Genomic DNA, 22,508 nt, shown 5'->3' on the forward strand with positions numbered 1-22,508 from the left:
TGCCAAAGAAACCCCTGAAACCAGCGGAGCTCTCCGAAAGCATGCAAGAAACAAAAACACAGCGAAGCACGGGCAAAGAAACAGAGAAGCGAAGGAGAAGCTAGAAGAAGGCTGTGGCGGGCGAAACGTGGCTTCGAAGGGTGGAAGAACGTTCCACCGAAGGGTATAGATCGAAGTCAACGATAGCTGCACGTAAATATGTACGCCGTGGCTGGTAGATACACCACCGCCTACCAGAGATACGTCTGTTTCGTAGCAAAGGTCGAGCCGGGAGATCGATTTGCATGTCACTGATAGGAATCCGCTCGAGTAACGACGTATACGTGGCTGTGCACGCTGATCCGAGCGTGCGCGCGCGCGCATGCTCGCGAGACCCAGTGACGGAAGCGGCAGACAGTTCGAGACAAACGATCCGATATCTCCTCTGTGCACACACGCGGGGCAATCGAGACAGCCAACCAAGAGTGCAAGCGGACGCTCCGGCCAGCAGACGAATGAGAAAGTCATCCATCGTAACACGATAATTATTATCATCGATGCTCGCGGCCGGCTGGCGAGCGAGCTGCTCTCTGCCTCGACCGCTGCCAACGACCGCGAGAATAATCGCGACCGTGCTCTCGCGCAGAAGAGCTACGGGATCGTGAGCAGACGTTACACGTAGAGGATGCCGAGGAGATTGGAATTTTTCAGAAGGTAGCACGAGGGATTGAGATTTTGGGAGATTGGACGTACGGAGATGGAAACGATGGTCGAATTTTTCACTTTCTAAGCCTCTAAACCTGCTAGTCATCGAACTCTCCGATGTTCGAATCCTTAAAACCTGGATCTCTGAATTTTTTAATTCTTCGCAACCATCAAACCATCGATGCTTTGAATTTTTGTTAATCCTCGGATCCTCGAGTTTTTGAAAATTTTTGCAGCATTTTAGAATCGAAGGCGACAACTATCCATCGACTTGTCGACGACTTCGAAAAAGACCTTCCCTCCTTTCCATTTGCTGGATGCAGCGAGCACAGGGAAACAGAATCTGCTGTGTCTGCGTGATTGTGCGTTCGAGGAGAGGTAACGGAAAACTGGCGATCCTGGTATGATTCAATGATCCCGTGGGGTCACGTACATTCGTTCATGCGCGACCGCTCATCAATATGGCGGCGAATAACTGTCGCCGCTAGAACGGGCCCTCACGAGGCTATCATTACTGATAATTGCGGTTGGCTGACACCTTGTCCCACCCGAGGATCCCCTTATCCACGGTCGCGGTGTGTTTCTTGCCTCGTCCACGTCGGATCGAGCCACAAATGGACGGGAGCAATACGACAACAGGATGTCTGCGGGAAAAGGAAGAAGAAAAAGCCAAGACCAGAGGTCGACCAGTCTTCTGACCGGTCGGGTCTACAGAAAATTTGACAAAGGCCGTTTCGAGAAAGAGAACTACAACCGATAAAAGATCCAACTGCCTTCTCGATCTTTCTTCCTTGGATCCTTTCTTCTGCAGATTCTTTCCAAGTGTTTGTGATTTCTGAGAAAAAAGAGCGCGGTGTTCGAGAGGTAAGATTTATCGCGAGGATTTCCACAAATTGGATTTGTCGTCGATTTCTTTGCACTTCTTTTTTCACAGTCGAAGTTCGACGACTGTCTTGTCGCGTACCATAAATTTCCAGATCTGCATAAAACTTTTTACCACGTCGTCTGTCGTTTCTTTTTTTCATTTTACAAGATGCGTCGAAATATTTGAAATTCCTCGTGTTTTACTACGCAAACTCTTATAAAGTAATAACTAAATATCGTAAATTAAATGCAGGAGAACGAAAGGTGGTGGAAAGAAAATGACAAGATCCGAGTTTTATACAGTTTGGAAATGGTAAATGGCTAAATACAATTTCCTCGGATGTTACAGATTGCTTTTCAAGCTTCGAGAACAACGATAAGATGTGCTTGCAAGATTAGCGTGGCACAAAAATTTGAAAAGAGGAAAGAATTCGAATTAGGACCGGCGACAAGCCCGGAGGACCATACGGATAAAAAGAAATTGTAATTTATACGTCGCTGAGCCGTCAACGTGGACAATAAATCCGCTGGCGCCTCGGATGGGTTTAGTCGGTTGGACCAAAGATACCCGGGCCGCCTAGGGTGTCCATTATTCCCAGATAATTACATACTTCTCCCTCAGGAATTTTTGAAATGAGTTTCAGCCCCGCTACGTGGCCACAGCTTTCGTCCGGTCCGCCTTCCACTCTCGATACCTCCGCCGATAAGCTTTTCTCCCTTCGTGAAAATCCTGCAACCTTCTCGATAAATCTCGTTCTCTCTGGAAATTCGATCAGCCACGCTACTACCGTACAAATTAGAATTAAAGGAGAAACGCAGTCGAGTTTTCCAATTTCTCTTACGTTCGTGCCAGATTATGCAACTAAAATCGTTAGTTTAAACACGCAAACAGTGATTCTAAGCGTCTTAAACTTTCCCATCTATCAAATAACGATCCTACGAATTAACATACAACGAATCTAACTTCTTTAAAATGTACACAACATAAACGACACATCTTCCTAACGATCAAATACCTTGCAAACTAACAAAGATTAGCCTAACAATTGTCTACCTCTAACTAAAACCCAACGAATCAAAGAATCGCGGGATGCTCGCTTTAGGAAGAAACACCGTTAAACGCCGAATATTAGGTCGTTACATTGGATTATCAAATTATGCACGAACGTAATAATAAAAATAGAACGAAACGGGTCATACCTAATTCAATGAAACAATATAAAACAGAAATTGTTCATCTATTATCACCTTATGAAACGAAAGAAACTTTCCGGACAACCCAACACATCAACGTATTTCCGACTAGCATTACAGGTATCTTCCACAAGCCGAATATTTCGTCGAATAGACAGAATCGATCCGATGGTCTGCGATCGCATTCCATTGAACCGTAAAAGCCAGCTTCCGTGTTCCGGCTAACTGTTCACCATGAGGGCCGTGCATAGCGTCTAGAAGGACGAACGCGAAAGAGAAACGAAGGAAGACGCGGAGTTAAAGGGACCAACAAAGACCGACGACAGAGGGGAGTAAACGTTGCTACAGCCCGTTAAGCTACAGTCTCCCGTCGCTGGTTCGGTCTAGTTTCAAGCCATCGTCGGACGTCGAGTCTCGCGTGAGCCTGATTGCGGTTCGAACAGGTTGAAGAGTTGGGTAATGGACGCGCCCACGTCTCTACGTTAGCGGTACCAGCTTCTGTTATCTTCGCCGTTTCGAATCAGCTTCGAGCCGACAGTTTCCGCTGGACGATAACGGGCTTCCTGGAATAAGGGAGGATTAGGGGTTGTACCAGACCACCGGAATGGGGTATTAAACCGGTAGATACTCGGCGCGTTATCGGCAATGGGCCATTGATCCGAGTATAGGGCAATTCGTTGCTTCGCATTGGAAACATATTTTTGTACATTGAAGAATGGGCAATATTCCGAGGATGTTGGATAATCGTAGGATCGAAGTTTAAAGATTTCTATCGCGGACCATGAAGTTTCCGATATTTTCTATTGTAAAGTACGGCTTTCTTACGAAAGTTTTCGTTCGAGTGGATTTGCTAGCTGATTTACCGTGAATACGTTGGTTAGAATTTGAGACGTATGAAACTCCGGCGTACATAAACTATCCAATCATTTCCACGACGTAAAAAATTAACGATGCAATTCAAGCTGCGTTTGCACCTGCTCGTTCACCTTTTCCGGTTTCGCTTGACCTAAGACCGACGCGGCGGCGGCAGCGTTGGGATGATAACGGTACCGTTTTCCCAAAAATCGAACGTTATGGCTGCGTTTCAGCGCGATAAAACGCCTACGAAATACGATCGTCGCGGCTTCGCTTTATCCGCTTCGAAAAGGACGTAGACAGTCGACAGCGTCGAGAAATTAACGATACTACGGCGTTTACACCTGGTGACTATGGTTCGTATGTGATTCTCCTATCGACATAAAACATCTGGATTTCTATGATTTGAAAGACAGATTCATCGAACTCGTGCTGTCTCACTGATCGTATTCTTCCTTTGATTATACGCATAATAAATACTCCATGTTGGATCTGTTGAAGTAATTACCTCTAGGAAAAGTCTACATTTTTCTGTTGTTACGAAGAAAATAGAATTTAGCGAAGTAAATAAAGATGAAGAAACGGAGAGGTTGATATTATTGTGCCCTTGAATATGAATGTTGTTTTGAGTAGGACAAGGACTAGAAACAATGAGCTATAAGTAGATTTTTATTGCCGTGTCTTGTAACTTTCAGCTAGAGTTACACAACAAGGTTAATTTTTTTTGGTAATGTCCTTTGCTGTAAATGTATCAACATGCTTCCTATCACGTTCGATGGTAATGTAACACTGTTAGAATGAAGATCTGGATCAGCATACACTATACTTACACTTACTTCTATATATATTTCTATTACAGATTCATCCACGCGTTCCCCCTTATCTAATAAGATAACATCAACAGGATCGAGGCGTTTCCCCGAGCAATTATCTCGAAAGCACAAGATCAACGTATCGATGCACCGTTATATATGCGTATAATTAGATAGAAGAAAAAATGTGTAAAAAATTGGAATCACAGACACGCTGATTATTTTTTCCTATAGAAAGCGAAGAGATTCGACACAATGACGTCTGAATGCAAGCGCTTGCTCCGCCGACGCTGCAAAGCCTCTTAAATTCCAAAACCACCTTTTATCACGATGTCATAATACAAAGCAACGCCCCTCTTGGTTGAAGAGGCACAAGATCGCGGCGCGTCCCATACGAAGGGTGCAGCCAGGCAACGCTTAATGGCGCAAATCGTCGAACAAAAGTCCCATCGAATGGATCGTTTTCACGCTGCCGTTAACGTGATCCAGCCGTCTGAGGCCGCGAGACTAATAGGAAACGTGTCGTCGATGAGGTAACGTTGCAGAACGCCAGAACGACGTCGAGATGACGAGGCCGATAACGACATCGAACAAACAATGCGAACCAGCCATCGTCTTCTCTCTTTTTATTCTTCCCCCTCGTAAGGCTCTGTATACGTAACTACTCGCTCGCCTAAACGCCAAGTTAATCAGCTGACCCCAATTAAACGATAGCCATCGGCCGGACCAGGCGAGACGCAACGGTTGCGTCGTCGATAAATGTTAATGAACCGTGCACGTAATAGCGTGGAGAATAATAACCGGGGGAAAACGCAGCCATTAACGACGCCTTTGTTCCACCTACGATTCTACCGATTATCCTACCGGTCGCGTTAATATCGTAACGGTGCTCTAGCGCCAATTACAGTACAGTTTAATTGCGAGTAACCGTAAACCCTGCTGACCAACTTGTTCGCAAGATGACGTTAGAAGGAGGTGATGGTTTTGCGGAAATTGTTATTTACGAGAGGACTGCGCGTTCACAACTCTGTACTAGGATGTTATTCGCGTTTCACTTGCAAAATATTAATCACGATTACGAATAATCATTGACGCTTTACGATCTACAAATTCTGCTAATGCTACTAAAGAAACATTAGCCAAGCCAGAGCGTTCGTCGAGCGTGATACTTTCGAGTTTCAACGTTTCGCTCTGTAAGATCATCCCGGGAACCATCGAAATATATATTATAAAGAGGCTACGATCGACTCGTAATTTACGCCGGTGTCAAGTGGCTAATTCATTTAATTAGGCGCGCGTAAATCAAGCGGAGCGTAGAAGCTGGTAATCGGGGCGAGTGATCAGCTCGCCTCGAGAGGCCATCCTCAGCCATGACGAAAGAAAGCGAACGGATCGAGAAAAGGAAGAAAAGACGCAACAACGACGACGACGAAGAAAACGAATCGTTCGCGCTCTCGCGGCTTTATCGCGAGTAAGTAAGTACTGGTGGTAATTAATGGCTGATCGGCCCATCCAATTTCTTTCTTCGATCTCCAAGCAGAAAAATCGCTCTGGCGATAATTGCGAGAACCGCATCGATCGCTCGCGTAACGCGGCTAATCGTTTCCAATTCAAACGACTAATCCCCCGCGCTTCGGTTCGTCCTTTTCCCGTAAGAGGATTTGCATAATTGGCCACCGGTGGCCATTTCGCGTAGATACGCGGCAGCCATTCGCCGAACGAACAGGTAGCGAGAGGAGTTCCCTTGAGAAATGCCAATTCCAATTAACTATCGATTATTAGGCCCGCGCCAGCCCTATCGAACGGATTACGCCTGTCCCGTTCAGAGAACCTTGATAAATGCTCGCGACGGGACGCTACCATTTCTCGTCTACCTTTTTCGATCGGTGATTCGCCGGTTGCGACTTCGCGTGGAACGGAGGAGAGAGAATTTCGAAGATGCTGCGCTTAGCGAGAAGAGTTTTCGTATTTACGTGGTCGAACAAGACGCGAGTGATCGAATATGCTTGACTCTGAGTACATTTGGATATTCCTGTTTCTGAAGTTTCGTTAAGTTTCTATGTTTACAATCTTGTTGTCGTTCGACCGTGGACGTTTTAGGAAATTAACGTTTTCGTGGACAAAAAAGAATGGAACCTACATAGAAGATTGTTTTACCTGTGAAACGCTATAAAGATCGCTGTACTTTGAACATCTCATACGTATGTTTTCGCATGTTCTGTACACACAAAGCTACTTAGCTCCAATACATTTTTTGATCTATTCGAAGAGAAATTTGATCAGAAGAAGTTTAACAAGCAAGGTAATTAAAATTTGTGCAAATAAATTATAAATAAAACGGGGGAAAGGTTGTTGGCAACAATGTACGAAGCGCCAGCAACGTCTGGATGATTCCGACCTGTTAGCCCAATTTCACATTCCATCTCAAGGACGCCCAGAACGACTCGGCGAAGAACAGGGCGAGAAAGGGAGAGACACGCATTCGCCGTACGTAGCGCATTATCTTTTCGCATTTTTCGACCGAGATTATTCTCGAAACGAATGGCCCTCTTAAGACCCGAGACCGAACCATTAATCTCGCTTCGGTGATGGCCAAGTTGTCGGGCGCGCGCGCAAATCGGCCATTGCGAATCCTTTAACACCGTATCGTAATGCCATCCCCCATCAAACGTCGTTATTTTAATTTCGTTTTCGCGTGTCGTGGCGCCGATAATAAACTACAGCCCGCCTTGGTATCCGGTTAAAAGTTCGATCCTCCTCGACCAAAGAAAAGTGACAATCTCTGTATGGCGATACATTATCGAATGCATAATATGGTAACGCGAGTCCTTAAGATCGATGCTGTTGAGGATACTTAACGTCGGTTCGTCGAGGACTCTCTGTCGAGATCGATAATACGGCACGAGATGATAATTTTATTTTTAGATCGAGATCAGCAATCGTTGTATGGAAAAATAATATCGAGACGGAGACCTTGAACGGTGGGATAAGATTGGTTCAGGTAGAAAGCTGCTGATATTATTATTTTCCCTTTTATGGTCAGTCAGTCGACTTTGATTTGAAAGCAACAATTACAAAGTGGCGAAATTGTTAAATCGATACGTGTTTATTAATTTAAATTAATTTAAAATAATCAGCTCGAATCGACTCGTGAAAAGCTTTGATAAAATATCTGATAATATCTGATCGACGATGAAATTAGATTCGATAATTAGAAAAATCTCCGGCTATGTTGTACTAGAATTCCATAATTTTCATCGACGTATATGTCTCGATCAGTGAACGCGTAAGAACACGTCTAAATTTACAATTTAGCCATTGAGAAACATTTTCGAAAAGATTTCCGACGTATCTGTCAGGTAAAGTACAATGTCCATACCGTTAAAGAAAATCGCGGAAGACACAGTTTACGGTCTTTACCTAGCCATCAGTCCGGGCTTAAATCAATTCTGACGGTTTCCAACGTAACCACGGCCATCGACGTCAAAGAGGAAGAGTCTAGCAGCGAGATTCGCGTCTGTTCCGGCGTCCACGTCGGCCTAGACGATGTCGATGGTATTGATGGTGCTGACGATGGCCGTGCTCGGCCGCTAACTACAATTGACTCCGACCTCTGCTGCTCCTAGACTCCGAGGGAGCCGCTTCAAGGGGCAGCTTTTGATTCACTGCCTGCCATAATGTTCCAAGCCTGACAGTTCACGATTCCTCAACGATGATAACCGTCCGCCATTCGCGCCGCGCCGCTTTGTACGCTCCGGAATATCGCCTCTTTGCGTTAGAATTCGCAATAATATTGCTGTGACTTGCATTTCCCATTTTTTGATAACTCGATTGCGTTCAGTTAGTTAGGTCGAACGAACGAAATATTTTTGCAATTTGGTAATAAAATCTTTTACAGGCTTTGGAAATTTTTGCAGCAACTAAAAGAAGTATTTTGAGGGGATTTAATTAGCGATCTCGACGGTAGAAATTGTCACAACGAAGGACAGAAATGTTTAGGGGAAGAATAATTCGTTCGAATCGAAGCATCGTTTACTTACGAGAAAAAGATTAGGAAAAAATATGGATTAGAATTTTTCGCTTTAATCCAAGTATGGCCATTATCCTTGCAAAAGGACGACCGCATAGTAATTTGCAAGAATTACAGAGAGTTAAATAGCGGGAAGAATATTTAAAGACTGTCTAAATCAATGGACTTTCACTCTCGACATGGCTGCACAATGAGTTTCCTTTTTGAATGATACGCATCTGAACGTCCTTCGTATATCGAGCACAAAGAGCCATTATGATCGTCATAAAGCAACGCAGAGAACGTTCATTCCGGTTATGACCGTTCGAGTGTTAAAGAAAGACCGGTGTTTCGTGTTGTTAACGCGTTCGAGTGGTACGCTGAACGTTTCGTTAGTGGAACGATCATTTTCGCTGAATGAAACCGTATCGGGACGCTAAACGGATCTGTCAGTGGCAAAGTGGATTTCGACAACGCATCGATTGGTCGTTTGCAACGAGTGTAGCGAATCGAGAATTTGCGTTAAACGATAATTCAACGATACTCACGTGCTCGTCCACCGAGTACGTCAGCTCTCCATCGTCGTACAAAACGAACCATCTTCTCTGCCATCTCTGAAAAATAAATTAAAAAGAATTTATCAGTGATATATTTCGCGAACAAAAATGCGATGTTTGTTTAAAATATTTACGACGAGTTCTGCAAAATTAATAATTCTTCTAATAACTAATAACTTTGCAGAATCACGTACCATCTATGTAATAATACAGGACAGAAATTTGAATATTTCAAGAATATACGACAAAAAATTCTGCAAAATCGATCGTCTTCAGATTACTTTATATATCACGGTGTATCTTCAACGCGAGTAGAGTTTTAGATACTTGGAAGCGTGTTAAAAGGAACGATTAGTTCGGAGCGAGGGACAAAGAACGCGAAGAATTCACTTTCGATGACACCCGGTCGTTTTCGTGGAAACTCTTATTGCATCAAGTGAAAAGAATTCCACTGAAACCAAGGCCGGACTTGTCCAAGTTACATGCAGGAATCTCTAAGTCTCTGGACGTGGCAGCTGGACAATTAGCACGCTGCGGTCGTTAATTAGGAACGAAGCTTAAGAAAAGAAGCCGTAGAGCGTTAGCTCGTCGTTGGTCGCGAGTTTCCCTCTATTTTGTAAACTTGTCAGGTTCTTCGCGTCATTCTCGATCCACGTTTCTCAAATTTAAGGAAAATATGAAAGGATCGTAATCAAGAAATGCCTTTCGTTCGTCAAAATTAAAGCGAGATTAGACCCAGAAAGATCCAACAACTCCGGCTGGCTACTTCGTCCAGACGCTTGAAAATTTTCGCACTCCACTGACGCTCAGTTTCACTTTCTACTATCGCGTTAACACAGTTCACTGCGATCGCCCATTGATCACCTTGAGATGGATAGAATAGGTCGGTGATAGTGCTGCTGCTGGTATATGATTTTCGTCTTCATCCAGGTTGCCTTCTTCTCAGTTAGGAGTCGTGGAGAAAAAATCGGACTACGTGTGCCGGGATTTGAACCTGGTCTGGAACGTTTATAACCAACGGCGCTAACCACTGCTCTGCCGTCGTCCGGTCATAGTTTGCTATCGAGTGACGCTACATCTTAAGGGCTACATTTTCCGCGGCTTCGCGCGTCCCACCACGTTATCTCAACGATATCGAGGCGATAAGCGTGGGCGCGTATAATGAAGCTATCCGGTGGAAACTTAACCACGTAACTGTGACTGGTTTTCGCCGGCACCCTGCAAGCGGTTATAGTTCACGAGGGGTCGATTCTCGTGGGTTGATGATTCGCGAAGGGACGGCGACGTCGTCGTTGTCGTCGAAACAGGCAGCCTAGGTACCGTTGCAAAATCCTCCTTCGTCCGAGAACGAACATAAGAAGAGGGATACGGAATAAAAGAGAGAAAGGGAGAGAGAGAGGCGAGATTTCAGCCTACACGAGGCGGCGGTATCTTCATCTGGTAATTATTCAGCGGGCCTCGTACGCGAGAGCCGCGGCACGTGCGTGGGAAGATCTGTTCGCGAAGGAAGAGGAAGAAGAAGCGGACGAACAATGCCGCGGGATTGAGACGGCGCGAGAGAAAGCACGGAACGAGCCCGTAATCTCTTCCTCGTGGAACGCTCGCGAGCTAGCGAGCTGCAACGCTTCTCCGCGCCGTGGCTTCTCGCTTCAATAGACCTCGTGGAGAACGTGCGAAAATCTGCAAAATCCCTCTTCCAGTGGCGCACGCTCGGCTACCGCGCCATACTTTGCAACAGTTTGTAAACGCGGCTTTAGATTTACGACTGCTAGACTGCAGATTTTTATACGGTATCATATTTTTACGTTACTTTCGCTCGAGAGTTTCTAACGCGTCTATCTGCGTTCTTCTGAGAGACAAAAATATTCTGATTACAAGCGTCGCTTGAAGATATTCATCGCAGTCTGAATGCCGTAGCAAAATCGTGCTAATATCGACATTGGAAATAAAATATTCGTTTGCTCAAGGAAGTCGTTGTTTCTTTCCAAGTTCTAACACGCTTTAAATTTCCAAGCGGCTATGCATGTGCGTGACAATAGGGGAAGCTTCGTGAATGAAAAGGGAAAGGGATGACGAAGTAGGGTCTAATGTTAATTTTAAAATCGGGGTTGGTGTTCCTGTTGCTCACACTGATTTAGCGTGATCGATGGCTCGAACTGCTTTGAATGTATAATGGTAGTAGTTATATTCTAAATAGAAACTGTTCCAGATGAAGGAAGAAAGAAAGAGATAAAGTAGGGTCTGACCTTAAAATCGATTTGGTTGATGGTTTATACCGTTTGAGTGTATAGTGACGCGGATTGTGCGTAGGTTAAATTATTCGTTAAATTTTGCGCAAGATGGATTGCGTTAAATATTTAAGGACGAAAAGAAGAAAAACGAAGAATTGGTACTTTCGATACCAACGATGTGCTCGTAGATGATCAAAATTCTAACTTTCCAGGCAATGGATGTATTTAGTAAACGCCGAATAGCGCGGCAAAGAAGCGGAGAAAAAAGTAGTTAAGGTGATCGGTAATTAAAGTCGGTCGACGTTGTGTAAGAAAATAGGCCTGTTCTCGAGCGTGCATCGTAATTTCGTGCATCGAGGGACCCGCATATTCCTGACCTACCACATCTTCCTGGTTTGAACAGCCGGTCGTTAACACCGCCCACCAACCAGGCTGTTTCTGGTTCAACCCGTTCTGTTCATTTCGATTATCGATGAGTAAAATCACCGACGTTCCAACAGTTACGACCGAGATAACGACCTGGGCTCATTCTCTTAACACTTGTATCTGTCCCGCCAAATGCGTTTCTACGAACGTACCGCGATAAAGAACAACAGGAAACGAGATTTGCCTCGTAAGATTTCTAGATCGCATCTTATCTCGCAATCCTAGAAAATCGCTCGATCAAATACGAATGAATGGAAGACGCTGGAATACCAAAAATATTATACGATTTATAATATACCTTTTAGCTTGGATTCGCTGAAACTACAGGGTGATCTCTTAATTTTCAATTACTTGGATTAATCTATTATAAATCACTGTGTTGGAAGAAAAGTAAATATTCCAAATAATCAGAAACGGAGAAACGTCTCGTCGAATGATATTTGTTAAGATTATAGGTAACTGCATGCACTGAAATACCGAAACTTGTACAATTGTTTATCAAATAACGGTAATGAAACCATGGAGGGTATCGATCGGTCCGACAGAGGCAACTTCGGAACGCTGACCTACCGCACCTTCTTCCGGGTATAGCGACGATCGTTTTGCATCGCCCACGGATCAAGGACTTCTGGTTTCATCGGCACACGAGCGTCGCGTCGATCATCCGGGACGGGATGCTTCCTCGAGGGGGAAGCTGGATAAAAAAGGTGAACATACCACTTTGTCACCGGTGACACGCGGAATTTCGCATCGCTACGATCCAGAGAACGCTTAGACACGCTTTTAGACACGTCTCTAATTTATGTCAACTCTACCTCGTATAATATAGATTCGTACTGACTCGTATACGAGTGAACGCACCATTATTGACAAATTTCTTATCATCTTCAAACTTTAATCCTTCGTCTTATGATCTACTATTTACTGTTACGATTTTTCAAGGCCTCTTCTCTTTCTTCCCTTTTTTTTTTTATTTTTTGTCCAAGTAATTACAATCACCGCTAATAATACGCTGCCGTATCCTGAATAATTCAAAATTATCAAGCGAGAGATTAATAGCATGCTCGTTAAGAGGGAATTTCAGAATATTGAAATATATCGTTGATAATACGTGGTCTTCCATGCAAAAATCTGCCTGTAAGATTTGAATAATGATTCGTGTCACGAAAGCAATGAAGTTTCGCATAATTAGAAGCTTCAGCTTCCCGCGTACTGCACACCGTGTACAACGATGCACAGATAAGAGAAATATAGCAAAGTCGTAAAAAACATCAGAGAACGAATACAATAGAACGTTTGAGTATGATTCATGTATCTCGTTACGTTCCTACATGCAAATCGTATGACTAAGACAAAACCGAAGACACGATTTTCTTGAGAAACTACGCGTCGCGTCGTCTATACTGCTTATAACGCTCACAGCGAAAGCATTAATCCAAAACATCCGACTGTTAAAGCTAATGATCACTAAACTCGCACTATACGTACTTGAATTTTGCACGATGCCACAAGACTACACACAATCGTTGCTTAACTGACTGCATCGTATGCCAAAGTTTCTAGTGATGGAAATTATACAAAATAAATGCAGGCGCTCTAGATGTTTCATGGAAGAGAGATCTTAGAATTTGATACGTTGTCAATCAAAGTTAAAACATAATATCAATTGTCTAAATTTGATTTTGATTAAATATATATATGTCGAGTTAGCATTGGGGTTGGGGGCGTTTAACGAACCTTCATTTGGATCATTCATTTTTCATTGTACAATATAGATGATGGTTAATGGTACCAATACGATTCTTACAGGATAAAGTTCACTAACAATAAACAAGGTGATTATATGACCATTACAAAATTTGACAATTAACCGTGACGATTAGATAAGGCTAGGTGAGGCTAATGACAATAATCTTAGGTTCAATAGGATAGCGAATGCGCTTACTTGTCAAAAGACAAAGTGGAACTGAACTTATGTACTTTACTATGTACCTCTCTGTACCCCTTGGATCAACTCCATTTTTAAGGAGAACTATACTACTACGTCATACCTCTTGTTAGGTAAAAACGTCCATCTCGTGACTGCGGCTACGTTTAGCGACCAGATGTGTCACTTCACAAGCCGAACGAATTAAATCATAAACAACTACTTTTAAGTTTTATTATTTAAATACAGCTATAATAAAAAGTCTAGACTAAAGTATTGGGGATTTTCCCGAAATTCCAAAGCAAAAACCCCGATGTTCTTTCAATATATATATATGTTTCTGCCACTCTTTTCAACATTTAAAAAATATGACTAAAATCGGTTACACATACGCGATTTTGTCATAATTTAAAATCTCTTTTGATAAAAACGCGATAAAGAATGACGTTTTTCAATTTCAACGGTTTTCGACAAAGAAAAAATTAAATTAAAAGGATTAGAGGGAAGTAAAAATAAAAACGGCAGGATAAATTAAATCGACTAATAAAAAATAAAATTCGCCAAGAATAGCTCTAGATAAAAATGCAAACAACATCAGAATCTGCATAGTGAGTAAAAGGATGGTGGCATCGCGAGCTTATTTAGTATTCGCCGGGAAGGTTTCCTCACCGAGCGTTGAAATCACCGGTTCCCGGCCGTTCTCCGCGGCGTTATCGCGTCGCGATCGTTCCCTCCGCAGATCCATCGATTACGGAAGTTAGAAAGCGGTCCAGTCAGCGGGGACCGGCTACGAGGAGGCGAGTCGCGCTTCCAGAACGAACGCGGACGAATTTATTATCGTTGGAGCACGCGTTGATGCGCGCTGATGTTCAGCGCGAGGATGCACGTAACGTCGAGCGATACGATCACGATTTAGAGCGGAATGGTTGGCGCGAAACCGACGTACGTGTAACCGAGGCGATCGTATTGGATAACATCATTAAAACGTATATACAATATTCGATAAAATAAATTCCTGAAAAAAAGAAGACAAAATTGAAATACCAATAACGAGAGGAGTCTTGGGTTTCGTGAAAATTTCATGAAAAACTTCAAGCTAATTTAGTATACTAGTAGATCTATACATACAGAGATAGTTGTTGTAGACACTTTATTATAACACTAGATGGTCGACTAATTATTGTTGAAGGTAACTACTTTTAAGAAATCTCTACATCTGGTCTGTTTAGTTTTCTCAAGCACTGAAGCCATCGACAGCGTATAGACAAAAGACTGGGACGAAGGCAGACCATAAACAGTCGACAGGTGACGTTGGCTTCGGGGTTTTCAGTTATAGGGTAACGCTGCTAGCGTGCGGATCTGGACCAGCTCAAATTATTATTTCATTCTTGTACTTTTCACTTTTGTATTTAAAATATATTTTTCTACCTTATAATTTATCCACGCGTCTCTCTCTTTATACATCTAATAACCTCAACAATTATGAACAAAATGCAAGTACAATTGATCAGATATAATAAAAAAAAACAAAAACAAAGTACTCTAATACGAACGTTTGTAAAAATTGTAATATTTTATCTCGATCTTTATTTTTGACAAAGAAGATGACGATAAAAAAAGAATCTCGACGTTATTCCATAACGTGAGCTTCTAAGAAACATCTCTTGATAAAGATTAATAATTATCACGCGAAGAATATCGGGAAAGAGGGATCTTTTAAGAGAAGCATAGAAGGTGTTCGTGACATGGTAACTTGGCACCGAACGTCTCGACTTCCCGTGCGACTTCCTGGTCACCGATCAGCTTGTATCTTCTTCGACTCCGTGTCCGTGTTTACCTCACGATTCTCGCGTGGCGTGGTCATAGCGTAGCGTGCTACCATGCATAGGCTGCCGCTATCACTTAAGCTCCCGTGCAGCAGCTGAGAATGGGCGAGGTTGCTGAAGGGACCAATCTGACCTCAACGGTAACGTGACCCAACGATACCGCTGGCGATTTCCCTGATCAAACAACTACGACTCTAGTCCATCCTATTTCCCGGTGATCCTCGAGGATAGTCGTGCCGCAGGAATTTCAACATTCCCTTCCACGCCAATTCAGTACCCCGACTACCTTGTCTGCTTCGATCGAGTTCTCTCACAGATTCGCAACGTTAAGTTGAAACAGTACAGGAGCATGATCCAATAATCACGCTCCCGTCTCGATAAAAATCAATATTAATTTTCTCTAGGAATTCCAAAAATATTCTAATCCAATACAATCCGTAAATCGTCGCAATTCGACAACGATAAAATTTGATAAATCTTCTAGAACACTCAATTACGTCTGAATTCAACGCCTGTTCCTACGTATCCCTCTCTTACGAACGCGTATCATAAATTCCTGTAAAGTACGACAACGATCCTTCCACATGATTGAACCCGCGAATAAAACGAATCGATTCGCGGCGTTCTCATCGACCTTGCGAATCAGATCTGTTATCCACCGTTGGTCCGATTAAGAACGTTCCAATTTCACCAGGGTACTTCCTGGTTATCGATTATCTTCGACCACCTAACCGTCCATAAGGAGTAGCGGGCACCGAGGCCAACGTTTAGTCACGGTGTCTTATCAAGAATGTAGGCTACCGGCGTGGTTTTCCTGTTGCGCGAATATATCAATTTACCGTATGTATCGCGCGGCACGATCTAGCCGGCCCATCGGTGGCTGGAAACACCCACCGTCATCGTACGCGTCGGAAATCGATCGATCGAACATCTATCGTGTCTCTCCCTTTTCAATCGTCTTTGTCTCAATCGTTATCTCGTCTCTTCTATCGGATGTGTATCGATTCGTGCTACGAGACCAACAACGATCCATTAATTAATCATTACCGCGTTTTTTCATCGGTTCATGCCTGCTGGCACTCCTGATAGAATAATCTACGACGAGATCGGTCGTTACGGCTTTACGTGCACTTCCTAGCGGCTGATCATCGTATCCGTGCAACGTATATCCGTCACGATCGACGCAGACTCCGGTCATGATACGTTCTCGTATCGCGAATCGTCTCAACATCACGACACTGACGACTCGTGCAGGTTTTCGATGCTTTTGCTTTTATATAATAGCGATCGCGTGACGCCGGATCGGAACATCGATCGTTTTATGCGCCATCAATGTCGATCGCTTATAACTCTCGTTGATACGATAGGATACTCGTAGAAGAAGAAAAAACTTGAATCAGACAGATCGTGCAAAGATAGTTGCTTTCAATTTTCACGGAAATCCACTACGAACTCTAATTCCAGATTGCCGTACATAATTGGCCAGATTTCTATTACCATACTCAATACGATATGATTCTTTGCAATTGAAATCTCCAAACGAAACGACCACTGTATATGGAAAAGTTCGTTTGAAAATATTTCGTACAATATAACACGCGATTAAATACGTTCGTAGAAGAAGCTGTGTACAGGTGTTCGGTCTGCAGTACTTTCGTAATAAGCCTTTGTACGAACAAAGGCGTCATCTATATTAATAAATCACTATTGCTACTTGATTATCGCCGTAAAGCCAAAGAATTCTCTGTGGAAGAATGGGAAATATGTAGGAGACAAAGATCTACTTGTTCTCGTAGGAGGGAACGGCTACCGTTACACGCGCGGCTCTTTACGTGGAATCGATCTCGATCTCGTTGGTCTGTGCACACAGGTGCGAGCGGTCACGTTCGACGCGCAATCGATCCGAAATGCAACGAGCCGATCGAGTCAACGCCGTCCGACCGCATTTAATTAAAGCTAGACAGGTGCATCGGAGAAAGCACCGGAGGACTCTCGTCGTCGAGTGAAAGTCGCCGGCAAAGTCAACGACGAATGTCCCGTGTACTCTGTGAACGACGCTCGTGTTTGCTTGTTCAGTCGATGTCTTGCTAATCGGTTAACGTTCGCCGGGCTGAACCATTGTGAGGAGCGGTTAGGATAATTCGAACAGTACATAAACATTTATTGGCTGTGAAAATGGATGCAAAGAAATATTCCGACGAATATCGTTTCATTGTCTAGCTTTGTCCTTTCTAGATTCTATTAAATATTTATCGAATTAAATGATAAGAGATGAATAACGAAACGAAATACTCCGACGAGTTTAAATGCATCGTTCTCGCAGACATATTCTTTTTATGCTACGATCGAAACGATTTAATTGCAGAATTTTTCAACGATAAAGGAAAAAGTTATGCAACGCGTTAACACTTGAAGAATTTGATCGTTGTTATTGAAAGATTCTTGTATCGCGAGTTTCTATTCACGCTGAAAGACCATAGATGGTGTACGTTTACCTGACCTATACTAAACCGATACAAAGCATATTAGGGACCGCCCCCGATATCGAGAAACCTATAATTAGACCGGTTTATATACCTCTCACCTATGAATACAGCCCTGAGGAAATCTCATAAATGCTAAATACGAGAATAGTAGGCCATTAATATCAGTCAATTTCTTGAAACTTAAATACCAATAGATTCTCTCCTTTCTGTTAAACGTATTTAGCCTCTATTTTTCTCTACTCGATAGATTTCCAGGCAAATTACATAGCGCTAAATTTCTTCAACTTTTAGTACGCGTTTTACACGTACAATTTCTACGTGCACTATGATTTCGACTTTTTCATCTTTCCAAATAGTACGGTATCTTTCCTAACGCTAATCTCTTAAAAATTGAAAGATTCCAATTCTTCCATCCTCTACAGATTAACATTAATTATCCTCCCATTAATTATCTGCAAATATCATACAAAATTTGTCAATTTGCCGATTATCTAAAAACGAGAATGCAAAAATGAAGATCCGCGTGCAGCAACAACGAAGTGGAAAGAATAGCAGAGTCAGCCCGTTTCTATTTCGACTGGCGGAGAAAAGAGAAAACATCGTCTGCAGGAGAAATCAGCGAGGTTGTTTAAAAACCAGGGGAATCTGGAGCCGTGTGGTCGGGAGCAGGTTCGACGTTATCAGCCCGCGTATGCAAGAGTCGAGGGAGAGAAATCCTCGACCTTGATGAAAGCGGCGCGTAGCCACGGTGACTAACTGGTTACAAAATATCTGGCGTGTTCATCTAACGCGTTGAACGACGGGGGGACGTTTTCTCTTCGCGGGAAAATCGGCGGCCTCTCTAATTAAACCGTTTGTTAAACGAAACGCATCGAGGGCTCAGCGCCGCGAGAGCCAGCCAATTAAAACGATGCGATAAATCATCGTAGAGAAGGTCGCGCTCGCTGTGTTCGGATACCAGATGATGAACATTCGAGGGCTCGATTATCGAACGTAGCCTGATGAACGGGCTGGCGAGTCCTCGGGGAACCTGTTCAACGCGAAACACGATTGCGGAATTCGAGTCAACGTGGCCGATGAAGGTTAAACAGCATATGCAAAAGATGATCGTTATTCGAGGGAAATGTGGTTGAAGATGAATATTCAGACTCCAGTGTACGAGCTTGTGATTAACCCTTCGACGGTGTAATAACGCGACGAACAATTTGAAGAAATAACCATTTAGGAAATGTTAGAATTATTAGGTTGTCCGAAAAGTTTCTCTCGTTTTATGAGGAAATAATAGACAACGTTCTTTGTTTTATATTATTTTGTCGAATTACGTACGATCCATTTTGTTCTGTTGAGATAAACACCGCGACAGACTTGGTCTCGCGTTTGTACGAAGCTGCATTGTTGTAAAAAACACGTTTGCGAAAGAAAGACACTTTCCGGACAACCTAATATTTCCGTATCGTCGAGACATTTTCGTTAATTATTTAACTATTTGATTGCTTCAATTCGAGATAGAACGCTTTATACCAACCCTTAGTGCAACAGAGTGGCGGAAAATTTCGAACGAATTACTTAGAGAATTATTATTTTTCCACGTATCTTACATTTTCGACAAACGTTTGGCAATCTGTTCGTCTCACTTGAGAAAGATAAGAGAGGTCTGGAGCGAATGCAAGGAGGCAGAATTTGAATGAACGTAAAAGATGAGAATCACGGACTCGCAGCGAATATAGAAGACGGGTTTGTGCAAATCAAGCGGACCCAGACCTTGAAAAATTACAGCACAGCTCAAGAAAATGTGAGTCACGGCGATCCAACGAGTCTACTAAACATGCAAAATAAAATTTCTTGAATTCCAACCGAGTCTATAAATGAAACATCACACGGGTTGAAGCGGATAAACACGTAAGTCGTAAAGCACGATACAGAAATATATGCACATATATACATCTGCAACAAGCGAAAGGACTCGTTAAAGGACGAATTTTTTAAATATTTAACCCAGATTTTCATACAAATTCCCGCATTAATTTTGTTTTCAAGAAAACGATGATTAATTTTCTAAAAAAAAAAAAAAAAAAAAAAAAAATAGCAAAAATGATCCAATACGCAGAGTAGCTACGATGGTAGATCTCAGTGATTATACAAATTGCAAGAGCAATCAGCAGTCCGGCTAAAAAGAAAATAAAAGACCAGCTTAACAAGCAATTGAAGAAAAGCAGGTCGTCGATCATTGTTCGTTTCCACGCTGTTAGCGATCGTCGCTGGAATTTCCAAGCGGGTTACAAACGAGCGTGGAAACGATATGGATCTGTTTATCCAGAAACGAGCAAGTGGGGTCGCGGGTCACCGCGTTTCTGGCGCTATGGTTCGCGATATGGTTGAAATAGCCCGCGAATTCACCTGAGGCGAGACGATGATCAACGTGTCGACGACTCGTTCATTTTTACCTTCACGGTCTGCCGGCCGTGTACCGCGATAATTCGTCGCTTTACGATTATTTAACCGGCCACACCTACGGGAAAGATCAAACGTGCCGATCGTTCGCAAGCTTTCAACGATAATTGTACGCGCACTCAATTTTCTTATCCTACGATGTTTACTATTTATTGCGATATTTCATGAAAACTTTGTACTAGGTCTCATACTAACATTCTTGGACTAATTAACTAAAAGAATAAAACCGTAATAAAATAATTTACACGCAAAAAGTTAACTTTACTTTCTTTAAGATCCAGTCAAAGAAGATACTACACTTACCTAAGTCGTCAGAAAGTTTCTCTCTGACCTGTCGCTCTTGAAAGTGCAAAAAGTACTAGAAACATTGGAGCAAATATCTTGCAAATCACATGGTTTGTTCGTCAGTTTAATTTTCTTTATTCGCTGCATATTTTTTATTTCGTTTCTACTCGGATTAAATTGTACTCGAAAGTATTAAAATTGACCTACGTGAAATTGACTTTTCATAAACATTTCACTTCGTAATTATAGAGATCTCCGGTTGACGAGCAAAGTGAACGACAGGTTAACATTTTTGCGGTAGAAAGTGCACCGGATGTTTCTCTACTCTGCGCTTCCGAATGAATGTCGCGTCGCGTGGTTGCGTTGAACACGGCTCGATAACCTTTCACCCCGATTTCCTTTTCCGGCCGCTTCCGAGTTCTGTCTCGGATGTAAATTCGAAATTTCGCCGTGGAGGCAACATTCCGCCCACGTGGGCTCAACCTCGACATCCACCTTGTAATTTATTCGCGCCAAATACGTCGGATTTACGAAGCCACGAGGACGATGACGCGGAAGGCCTCGTAATTTTCTGCGTTGCCATAAGCTTCATAACCAACACGGTGTACCGTTATCGTAGAACAAGAGAGAAACCGTACAACACTTGACATTGAAAGAGTTATATATCGTCCGTATCTTCGCACGAATCTACCATTTTGATGCTTGCAAATTGTTGTACTTCTCTGAACAAACTACTTAAGAAGCTAAATTTAGAAATCTACGCCGCATAATGGAGAAACGTACGTTTGCAAGCAGATAAAAGTAGCAACCACGCGAATTAGAAACTTTCACTCATACATGCCTGGATCGTAAGAAGAAGACAATCCTTTAATCTTTCGATTCTTTACGGAGATTTCTCTAAAGGTCTCCGCGAACACTGCGTCTGCGTTTGTAAACTTGTTACACCACGGTAATTAAAACCTCTTACTCGGTATACGGAGGTGTCCATTACCAAAATGTCAACGCGAGTAAATATCGTGTCTCGGAAATTAACTCCGTGCCTTGTATAATAACAATTATACCGTAGCTATACGAACCACGCTAGAAAACTCGATCAACTGCATGGAGCACAATATAATCGATATTTTGATGAACGCGTCTAAGAAAAAGTGAAAGCCAAATAAGAATTTCTCTTATTCCCGCTAAACGTTACAACGAGCGTCGTTAAATTTCCCACAAACGCGTAAACCTGCACGGTCCAATAGTAAGTTTCCGACGAGATATATCGCGATACCAACAGCGAGAAATTCTCAGAAAATAAAATAAAAAATCCTTATAAAGCGAATAATCGTAGTACATCGACGAACGCAAGGATAAGACCATGAAGATTTCAGTGTACTGTCCTCGCTTTCCGCTTTGTCCGTTTCTCTTCGCCAGAGCTCATCTAATTAATTCGCAAACGAAATTACCCGAGGTGTGGAGCGGTCTTTCGATTTGAAATTAAAATATTGACGCGCAGAAGCATGAAAACCAAATCGAACAAGCTATGGCCGTGTATTCTCTCGCTTGATATATTGGTTCGATTTCTAATCTTCCGCGGTCTATGCTTCCGGCCCCATAAAATATCATTGGCCGTACGTCACGGCCGAACCGTGTCCGACGCTGTAATTGGTATTGCATCGCGTGGCAACTTCCTTCGTCGACGTCATCGTCCATGGTCGCCTCCATGGCCGATCTGCATAGACGATTATGCGAAAATGTCGGCCGAGATGCTAGGACCGGTAATATAGGCAGGATAAATGTGTCGCCGACTCGTGTTTTCTGTGCGTCTGGCCTCGGCCGTAGAATTATTGGCTTCCAGAGTATCCCCTTTGCCTCGTCACGTTCGGAACACGTACGGATTAGTCGAGCTACGCTTTCTT

General features: G+C 43.0%; 1 protein-coding gene across 4 annotated transcripts in view; it reads right to left on the reverse strand.

The window, feature by feature from the left end:
- Positions 1–22,508, reverse strand: part of LOC122566125 (protein outspread) — a 213,651-nt gene that overhangs the window by 83,071 nt on the left and 108,072 nt on the right. For all 4 annotated transcript variants that reach the window (XM_043722895.1, XM_043722894.1, XM_043722898.1 and 1 more), the window contains exon 3: positions 8,967–9,032. In XM_043722895.1, coding sequence (XP_043578830.1) covers positions 8,967–9,032 — 66 coding nt within the window. The remainder of the gene's footprint in view (positions 1–8,966; positions 9,033–22,508) is intronic.

The sequence above is a fragment of the Bombus pyrosoma genome, linkage group LG3, assembly GCF_014825855.1.
Source record: "Bombus pyrosoma isolate SC7728 linkage group LG3, ASM1482585v1, whole genome shotgun sequence".
Classification (NCBI taxonomy): Eukaryota; Metazoa; Arthropoda; class Insecta; order Hymenoptera; family Apidae; genus Bombus; species Bombus pyrosoma.